The sequence below is a fragment of the Zootoca vivipara genome, chromosome 1 (assembly GCF_963506605.1).
Source record: "Zootoca vivipara chromosome 1, rZooViv1.1, whole genome shotgun sequence".
NCBI lineage: Eukaryota > Metazoa > Chordata > Lepidosauria > Squamata > Lacertidae > Zootoca > Zootoca vivipara.
The window spans coordinates 110,677,598-110,688,174 of NC_083276.1; the positions used below are offsets into that span (position 1 = coordinate 110,677,598).

The window sequence follows — 10,577 nt, forward strand, 5'->3', positions numbered from 1 at the left end:
GCATGATATCCAACTAAGTTGTACTCAGAGTAGACCCATTGAAACCAATGGACTTTAGTTAAGTTTGTTAATTTCTATGGCTCCACCCTGAGTACAAATAGCATCGGATACCACCATTCATTTCGTTTTTGCCTGGGGCACAATTCATCTAAAGAATAACAAAAGGAGGAGCAACGTCCACACAGTGAAGCAAAATGGTCAGTCAACATCCAACAAGCTTGTGCAAAGTAGGAACATAAGAAGACTCCTCCTGGATCAGAGCAAAGGCCCTTCTAGTCCAGCATCCTGTTCTCACAGTGGCCAGCCAGATGCTCATGGAAACTAGCAAGCAGGAGATACAAGCATACATACATAATTTTATTCATATGCCACTTTTCCACAGTTCAAACCATGCTCAAGGTGGCTTCCAACATGAAAAAAACATAAATGACTTCAACTAGGGCTTGGTGATGTATCAATACATCACCCAAAATCGGTTTTCCCTATCCCTATCGTGATAATGGTTTCATAATGTCTGGCATGGTGATATATCACAAATCACGATGTGTGTGTGTTTGTGTGCTATATAAAAAATTGCGATGGGGGGAAATTGTGAAGCCGGTCGTAACTTCTCTCATGATTTCTGCTGCCCCTGCTGCTTATAAAATAACAGTATGCTAAAGGTAAGTAAAAATGTATCAGTTTTAGACCCCTAAGTCAGAGTTTTCCAAACTTTTCATGTCAATGGCACATTTTTTAGACACGCATCATTTAGTAATAATAATAATAATAATAATAATAATAATAATAATAATAATAATAATTTTTTATTTATACCCCGCCCATCTGGCTGGGCCTCCCCAGCCACCCTGGGCGGCTTCCAACAGAAAAATAAAACACAGTAATCTATTAAACATTAAAAGCCTCCCTGAACAGGGCTGCCTTCAGATGTCTTCTAAAAGTCTGGTACGGTAGTTGTTTTCCTTTTTGACATCTGTTGGGAGGGTGTTCCACAGGGTAGGCACCACCACCGAGAAGGCCCTCTGCCTAGTTCCCTGCAACTTGGCTTCTTGCAACGAGGGAACTGCCAGAAGGCCCTCGGTGCTGGACCTCAGTGTCCAGGCAGAATGATGGAGGTGGAGACGCTCCTTCAGGTATACTGGACTGGGGCCATTTAGGGCTTTAAAGGTCAGCACCAACACTTTGAATTGTGCTCGGAAACGTACTGGGAGCCAATGTAGATCTTTCAAGACCGGTGTTATGTGGTCTCGGCGGCTGCTCCCAGTCACCAGTCTAGCTGCCGCTAGACACAGTAATTCAGTTTTACTAGCAAAACGAAGGTTAAACTTTTCAGCCCCAGGAGGAGTGCAGGGAGCATTCGCATGACACACCTACACACTGCAGCCGACACACTAATGTGTCGCAACACACAGTTTGGAAAGCTCTGCCCTAAGTAGTAGCAGCTGCCAGAACATTATCCTGTTTGCCTCTACATAGTTACATCCTTATTTCAGACATCGTGATATATCGGTATACAGGGGTGTAGCAAGGGGGGGTCTGATGGGGGCGGGGGCGACCCGGGTGCCACTCGACGACCCCCCATGAGTGAGCAGCCAGCTGCCGCCTGGTAAAAGCCTCGCTCGGTGGCTGGCTGCTCGCTCACTTGCTCGGCACACGCTTTGCTTCTTCCTGCTGGGGCGGAGGCAAGGGGCGGGCCAGGGAGGGGCGTCAGTGGCGGCCGCTGATGCCCCTCCCTGGCCCGCCCCTTGCCCAGGAACAAGCAAAGCGCGCACAGAGCTGGTGAGCGAGCAAGCTGTAGAGTGAGGCTTTTTAAAAAGCCTTTTAAAAAGCCTCACTTCGTGGCTTGTTCACGGCTTGCCGGCGGCCCCGCTCTAGTGCTCTAGTGCCAGGATCCCCTGCTCGCGGCTCTGCTAGCGGAGGGAAACCGGCCCTGTGCCACATGGCGCTGGTGCGTGCCACCCGGGATCCTCCGTTCACGGCTGCAGCGGCTTCATCCCCGCTTCATCCCCGCAGCGGCTGCATCCCCGTACAGCTGTTTGCTGGCAGCTCTGCTGCGTAGCGCGCATGTGCGGAGCCACTGTGTATGCCTTCGTCTGCCCCTGTCAGTATATACCACTGTGTTCATCTGATGATATATCGCAATGTTGAAAACCAGATATCGCTCAGCCCTATCTACAACATAACAAAAGCATTCATAAACAATAAATTAAACATTAACAATTACAAAAATAACTGAACAATTTCCACATAAATCACAACAAAGTCTAAAATAAAGTTACAAAATACCAACAGCACCCCCCCCTAAAAACAACAACAACACCTCAGCCCACAAGTCTATTCAGCAGCCTCAGCTTCTGTAGTTGGAGTCAGTCCGGGCCACGCCCTCCCATGCCAGGTGGAAAAAGGCCTGTAAGGCAGGGAGTCTTCCAGGACTCACAGCCATGATGGACTTGAACACAACAGCACTCTTCCCTCCTGTGGTTTCCAGCAACTGGTATCAAAAGCATTGCTGCCTGCCTCTGACAGTGGAGGTTGAGCATATCAATCAAGGCTAGGCTAGTAGCCAACTGATAGGCCTATCTTCCGATAATTTATCTAATCTTTGTGAGGTCTCCCTGCTCCTTCTTTGAATGATTCATACAAGCTGCACTGGATGGGGATTTGCCCATAATCAACACAACTGCCACTTATTAAACCATCAGATATTGTAAGCTATCAGACTTCTGTCAAGATAAAGCAGGTCTATTCAAGCTATAGACGCGGGTGGCGCTGTGGGTTAAACCACAGAGCCTAGGGCTTGCCGATCAGAACCCCACGACGGGGTTGAGCTCCCGTTGCTCGCTCACAGCTCCTGCCAACCTAGCAGTTTAAAAGCACGTCAAAGTGCAAGTAGATAAATAGGAACCACTACAGCAGGAAGGTAAACGGCGTTTCCGTGTGCTGCTCTGGTTCGCCAGAAGCGGCTTAGTCATGCTGGCCACATGACCTGGAAGCTGTACGCCGGCTCCCTCGGCCAATAATGCGAGATGAGCGCCGCAACCCCAGAGTCGATCACGACTGGACCTAATGGTCAGGGGTCCTTTTACCTTTTTATTCAAGCTATAATCCACCAAGCCAAAGACAGGCGTTGTGAGCTGCAGGCACCTCCCCTCCCCAATCCTGGCCCCCAGTTTTGCAGGCAGGAAGCACAAGGGTAGGCAGGAAGCACAAGCACTGGTAGTGCACCCTTACATGATTGATGAACTAGGTTCAGCTTGCACTGCATTGTTATCAAGATGCTTGCGAATTGACTGCTTCATCATCTGCCCTAGGATCTTCCCTGGTACTGATGTCAGAATGACAGGTCTGTTACTTCCTGGATCCTCCCCCACTCTCCCACCTACCCACCCACTTCCCATCCCTGTTTTCTTTTTTACTATTTGGGCAACATTTGCCTATCTCCAGTCCTGCGGCATCTCAAGATGATAAACAGCAAGCTCTTTGTACTACCCAGGCATACCAAGTTCCATACATCAAGGTTTTGGGGAATTTCCTGGATTCCTTCTGCAATTCATCATGCAAAACTGCTCTCCTGAGTTTCTGCAGAACAAACTACTGACCTGTTTTCCTTCATCATACTTGGTCATAAGCATAGCTTTCCTCCTGCCTGCATTATGTGTATAAAGTATACATATTTATTTTACTATATAGGTAGAAACCTATGCACAGGGTGCATTGGATTTAAATCACTAGTCAGTAAGACTTGATTTGATTTTTTTTTAACAGAATGACTCATTCTTGCTGGTATAATCTTAATATTTACAAGCAGATGAAGGTTTCATTTTTGGAATAATAAATTTTCAGAGTAGTTTTTACACTTATATCAAAAATTACTGATTTGGTTATACTATTAGAAATACATAGACAGATAATTATGAAATTATTGTGAGGATTAATAAATTAACTGTTTATATTTGGACAACTTTTCTGCTGTACTTTACTGGAAGGAGAAAAACAATCATTTCCTTAATAACAATTTAAACAATTTAACTAAAACAATAACATTATAGCATATGTATCCATGTTTGTTAACTGATGTGGTTAAACGGGTTTTGTTTTTGTTTTTTAAAAAAACACCTTAGACTGAGTTTTAGCACACAAGAAAAACTTAAAACAAATCCTTATTTCCTGATGAATAGCCTTTGGACTATAATGTAACTTAAATAGAAAACTATCTTTAGAAAGATTTTTCCTCCGAAAACTTTTTTTTTTTTTAAATCCAATTTAAAATTGGATTTTGCACCCTTAGCAAACTACACTTCCCTGGATTCCTTGGGGGAAACCATAGCTGTTAATGAGGCATAAGACTGCTTTAAAGGTATGGTGAGAATGTGAGCACACTTAACGTATTTTTCCGTCTATAAGACGTATAAGATGCCCCCCAATTTTGGGGGGACTCCAAATTAAGAAAACATCCCTCAGCATTACTGATGTATAAGACAAGCCCCAATTTTAAATCTATTTTTTTGGGTTAAAAAACAAACAACAACAACCCTAGTCTTATACATGGAAAAATACGGTACTTCTTCCCCATTGCCACTGCAGTCCTATTTGGGCATTATGCTTCATGCAGTTTTTACTGCATGGAGAAAGATACCAGGATCATGCCCACCAGCTTCACCCTGCCCAGCCCACAGATCCTGCCCCACATCCCCTCCCCTGCTGGCTTTGCCCCCCCCCCAATCCATGGGATGCAGGGAAGGTCTGTAGAGCAAAGCCCACCATAATTTCGAACCCAGATTATACAGGGCTTATAAATCATGGAAGTGAGGAACCTACACACCAAGAACAGGTGATACTGAGCTAGATTGATCAGTACATACTGCTATGTACTGGAGTAAAGGGTTAAAACCTATCTACCCATAGGCAGCCCCTCCTCAGACAAGACATTTTGCTGCCTGAGGCAGACAAGATGGTTCTCCTCCCATTGGCACATACAGAAGCTGCCTGGGAATTGACAGCCGGATTTTACTTCAACACTAGTCATGTGTCAGCTTTCCCCGCCACACCTAAGGGCAACAGGTTAGCAGGATAAGCTCTGTCCTCCAGCACCTTGCTGCCACCCCCACCCTCAGCATTCACTGTCTGAGGCGGCCACCTCACCCTGACTAATGGTAGGGACGGTCCTGCCCAAGCCTACCTCAGGCCCTAAACTTCTTTGGCCATATCTGGTCAGAGGCCTTCATGTGAAAGACCTTTGGTTCGATCCATAAAGACGGTTCATATTTGAAACAGTCTTATAAAACAATCCTACTCATGTTTACCCAAAAGTATATGCCTTGGGTTCCGCGGGGCTTTAGTAAGGGCCTTCTGGAGGTTCCCTCACTGTTAGAAGTGAAGCTACAGCGAACCAGGCAGAGGGCCTTCTCGGTAGTGGCACCCGCCCTGTAGAACCCCCTTCCACCAGATGTCAAGGAGAAAAGTAACTACAACTCTTAGAAGACATCTGAAGGCAGCACTGTATAGGGAAGATTTTAATGTTTCATGTTTTATCACTGCAGGCCTAGGCTACCACTTATTCCTGGGACCTCCTCTAGGAAAACCACACACACACAGCAGTTGTACTGCGTGACATTAGCAGCATATCCACAACCTTTGCACCAACCTCAGTTACATTCAAAATGTATATCCTCTGCCACAAACACCTATCTGGAAAGAAAGTCACAGTGAGACTGGGAGAATATGCATCCGAGCGTAGCAACCAGCTCCTAGGGGCTGAGGTGACTTTGCCCTCTCCCAATAAAATATTTGATGCCCCCAGTTGATGGGCATTGCCTTTCGAACGGTGTGTGTGTGTGCCGTGTCTTGTGATCGATTATGCGGGGCGAGGGTTACCTGCCCCCCCCCCAGATTTTATTCAAGTTGGCACCCTTGGCTTCAGAGCATTAAATTTAGCCATCACAGAAACAGACAGACCCAGGACCAGTTGACCCTCTCATTTGGGGGGACTTAACACAGCAAAGTTTGTGCAATCTGGATGATTCTGCCCCCTCATCCCCATAATCAAAATGAAAAGCTGTCAGACCACATTAGAGCCTAGTAGACAAAAGTGCTTTCAAATGGATGACGATATCTGAATCACACAGCAACACTGGCTCACGGGCTGCAAATATCCTGACACAGAGTTTGTGTTACTTCTGGGAATGGATCGTTCAAGACAGCATTGCTTAGGATTCAGTGGGTGGGTGGGTTTAAGAGAGGTCCACGTCTTATTGATTCATCTTCTACAATTTTTATACATTTCCACATATAATTATGAAACATAGCATCTGCCCATTATTACTCCATTTATACAATAGTAATAATATTAATAAAAATGTTGGTGGGGGTCCTTTAAAAGGCTGCTTCTAATTAATCTGGGACAAGCAACAAATTATGAATATGGGGAAAAAATATGTTTCCTTCTCTCCCCTCCCCCGCCCCTTTCCTTTGCAATTACAGCATCAAAATGGCTCACATCACATAGCACCACACTATCATCTCCTGATACAAAGTGTCCCTCACGGATTTGTATGGCCAGGATAAGAAGAGGCAATCTTGCCTTGTATCAGGGGGAAGGAATGTGAGCTAAGACTTTCAGTACTTGGGTTTTAGCCAATTCTTCCTATATGCACGTAGCTTTCCAATGATTTCAACGGGATTCCTTCCTAAACGCATCCTTACTTGGGGAGTTAAGTCCATCTCAAAGCACTTCTGAGGAGGTTCGCTCTGTGGTGCATTTCTTATGGGCCACTGAAACCAGCGGGATTGGGGAGAGGCAGAAGATGGGGAGAACGTATAGCTGAGCGAGGAGGAGGAGAGTATCTAACCGGGGTTGTAGAGGCGCGGAGGGAAGCCTACGCTATCCCAATTCCAGACACACTTTTGCTCGGAAGTTCCGTTCCATTCATTCCAATGAAGCTCGCTTCCAAAGCGGAGCTGTGCTCAGAATGGAGATCAGAACAGGCGCGTTTCAGTTTCCCTTGCAGGGCTCCATCAAGGACTTTCCTGGGGCTTGTCCAGCGGGTTTTTTTTTTTTTTTTTTGCGTCTAATAATTAACAACAACAACAACAAGACTGCAAAGATCCCAGGGTCCTCCTGGCGAAGGAGAGCGGCGCCTTTTCCCGCTTCGGGATGGATGAGCGCGAGTGACAGATTATACTTACGAGGAGCGATCCGGGGCGAAGAAATCCACCGCGAAGCCGAAGTAACTCCCCTCGGAACCGGAGTAAACAGTTGGGCTCTCCACGTCCAGGTTGAAGGCGCTGCCCGGCGCCAGTAGGCGGCCCACGAGCAAAAAAACCCAGAGTCCAGCCATGGCCAGCAAAAGCGATGCCCAGCAGATGCCCTGTAGAGACGGGTCCTTCCAAGCTCCCCCCCCCCTCCCCGTGGGATTTTATTTTATTTTTTGCGGGCACCCCAACTCTCCAGCCAAGGAAGCGTTGCGGGAGAGCCGATTCCGAAACGGCGAAGGAGGAGCTGCGAAAATTACTCCACAGCCAGCCGGCGGGACTGACCACTTCCTTTTTTGTTTTGTTCCCTGTTTCTCCAGGACGGGCACTGACTGGGTCGTGGGCGGGGAAACAGGCGCCGCCGCCGCCGCCGCCAGCCTTGAGCCGTCGAACCGCCCCCATCGCTCCGAGGGGGCCGGGCGAGGAGAGAGCGAAAGGCGGATCATCGCCATCATGTGACTGACTGGAGAGGAGGAGCAGCAGCAGCGTGCGCTTTAATGTGAACACTAGGGGAAAGGTGGCCTTGGTCGCTCGCAGGGGTTGCGCTCTCCTCGGTCCGGCCGGAGAGCAGGCTCGGCTCCTGCTAACCGCGGAGCGAGTGCACGATCAGGCTGGATAGGCACCGAGAGCGCCGAATCATTTCCTGGAAAACGCGCCGACAACCCGAAGTTCGAATTACAAAGCGAACTGAGCTGGGCCTCAGCATGCCCACCTGTAAAATGGGGGGTTCTAGCGGTCAGGTGCGGTTAACAGAAAACCTTGGCGGGGGGCAACATGGCTTTGGATGGAGGGTCCCTTGGTTAAGCAATGAATGGGTGAGTGAATGGGTACCCACAGTAAAAACGGGCACAGTTTTGCTCATCCCCTGGTTGTGCTGCTGCTCTAAACCATGGTTTCACTTCGCATTGTATCTGAACCAAGGATCTGGTATTTCTCACTCTGTAATGAAGGTTTGTTCTTAGTTTACTGTTCCTGGCTTATCTGGGGGAAACAAACCAGCAACCCATGTTTCCTTTCCTTACTCAACTAATGAAAGTTGTAGGAACCCTGTGTTCTTCATCTGGCTACCATAGCTGCCAAGTTTTCCCTTTTCTCCTGAGGAAACCTATTCAGCATAAGGGAATTTCCCTTAAAAAAAGGGAGAACTTGGCAGCTATGCTGGCTACTCTGAATTTGCTGGAGCAGGATTGTTACTTCTGAACCGGGACATATTCAGTTCCACAGTCTCAAGGCTGAATCAAAAAGTATTTTCTTTCTGATTTAAATAGTTTCTCCCATCAAGTAGTTGTTTAGCATCCTGTTTATTGAAAAGTGAACTGAACAGAAAAAACCCTAGAACTGAAGAAAATGCATTTGGCTAATTATTACTGGGTTTATTATCCCTCTTCCTCATACTCCCACCATTGTTGGATTTTTTAAAAAAAGAATCCTTCTGTAATATTTGTTTCCTCCTTGTGTTTTGATGTGTGTCAGAAGGGCAGCAACTGAGTTAATTAAGGCAGTTGTTTTGCCAAGTCAGCAAACTGCCTCCTACCACGCTGAGTCATGTCAAAGAAAAGGAAGTCACAGAGTCATTTACTGTATGGATTTCATTCCCTACAGGCCTTGCAAAGAAAAAAAAACCCCCAACTCTCCAGCTGTCTAGACATATTCAGGGTGTAGCTACACATCCTTATATGGAAATGTGCCCTCCCCACAATTAAAAAAAATCCCCAAGGGCACCAGAACTATGAAAGGTAAGGATGTGAGTACTGTATACCCTAGCCTAGTTTGTAATATGACTAAAGAAGAATGGTCTTAGGCCAACAAGATAATGTATTACATTCAGCTTCAAAACAATTCCTGCCTTTTGGAACGCATGACCAAATCTGATTGCTACGGCTAACAAAGGATTACAAACACAAATTTTAGGTTGAATAGGATGAGAATGACTTGTGGCTAAGTGAACAAAACCCTTATCTCGCCTAGAAGTCGAAAACACGGTACTTCTGATTCTGCTTGCTCAGTGTTTGGGTACAGCTGCAAAATGAACAACTCTAGAATCAGATTCCAGATGGTAAAAATGGGCTGGCATGCTCTTGTTTTTTTGGTGTGAGGCTCAGATACCCATCCGAAAGTGGCAATTAAGGGGAGACGTAAGGAGAGGAGGGTTTTATTTGGTATGTCGTAATGTTGTTGGGGACGCGGGTGGTGCTGTGGGTTAAACCACAGAGCTTAGGGCTTGATGATCGGAAGATCAGCGGTTCAAATCCCTGTGACAGGGTGAGCTCCCATTGCTCAGTCCCTGCTCCTGCTTAGTCATGCTGGCCACATGATCCGGAAGCTGTACGCCGGCTCCCTTGGCCAGTAAAGTGAGATGAGCACCGCAACCCCAGAGTCGTCCGCGACTGGACCTAACGGTCAGGGGCCCCTTTACCTTTAATGTTGTTCTAGCTATTCAAAAAAAGAAGCAAGATCAGTGACTATGTTACACAGCTGTAGCAAAAAAAAAAGGTATTGTAGTACCTTTAAGACTATAAGGCTCCATCTGCAGTGTACATTGAAAACAGCATACCACTTCAAACAGTCATGGCTTCCCTCAAATAATTCTGGGGGCTGTCGTTTGTTAAGGATGCTGAGAGTTTCTAGGAGACGCTTATTCCCCTCCCAAGTGCTACAATTCCCAGAGTTCCCTGAGAAGAGAGATTGACTGTTAAACCATTCTGTGAGAGAAATAGGAATCTCTTAATAAACTATAGGTCCCAATATTCTTTGGGGGAACCCGTGACTTGTTTCAAGTGGTATGAAATTGTTTTAAGTGCAAAGTGAGATGGGGCCTAACAGATCTCCCATGCAATCCCATGCATGCTTTCTCAAAAGTAAATCCCACTGAGTTTAGTATGGGTTACTTTCAGGATTGCAGCCTTATTGCGGTTCAAGTTTTCATAGACTAAAGCCCACTTCTTCAGATGCAGCCCTTCATAAAAAAAGAACTCGCATGTAGTCCACTCCTGTCATATCCCGTTATATGAGCACTGCAGCGGAACATTTTATTTTCCTTTTTAAAGAGGCATGTTGTGATTAGCCAGGGAAATTTGGTGTTTTAAGTTTGCTTATACTTTGGGGCCCAAGTTAACTTCTACTGTACTGATGTTCCCTTGTGAACTTTTATCCTATTAAAGTTTTGTTTTGTGACAGTCAAATGTCTTGGTACAAATTAATCTAATTTGAGCACAGTGGTTTAAGGTCACACTGTACATTAAATAGAATTGGAATTAATATTTAATTATCTTTAAAAACACTGCTTTGCTTTCTTCCTCTTTTTATAAACTGTGTAGTATTGAATC

At 46.1% G+C, this 10,577-nt stretch overlaps 1 protein-coding gene across 1 annotated transcript in view; it reads right to left on the reverse strand.

The window, feature by feature from the left end:
• The window catches only part of ITGAV (integrin subunit alpha V), a 70,726-nt gene extending 63,126 nt beyond the window's left edge, over positions 1 to 7,600 (reverse strand). The window contains exon 1 of the mRNA XM_035133482.2: positions 7,186 to 7,600. Coding sequence (XP_034989373.1) covers positions 7,186 to 7,337 — 152 coding nt within the window. The 5' untranslated portion in view covers positions 7,338 to 7,600. The remainder of the gene's footprint in view (positions 1 to 7,185) is intronic.
• Between the last annotated feature and the right edge of the window lie 2,977 nt (positions 7,601 to 10,577).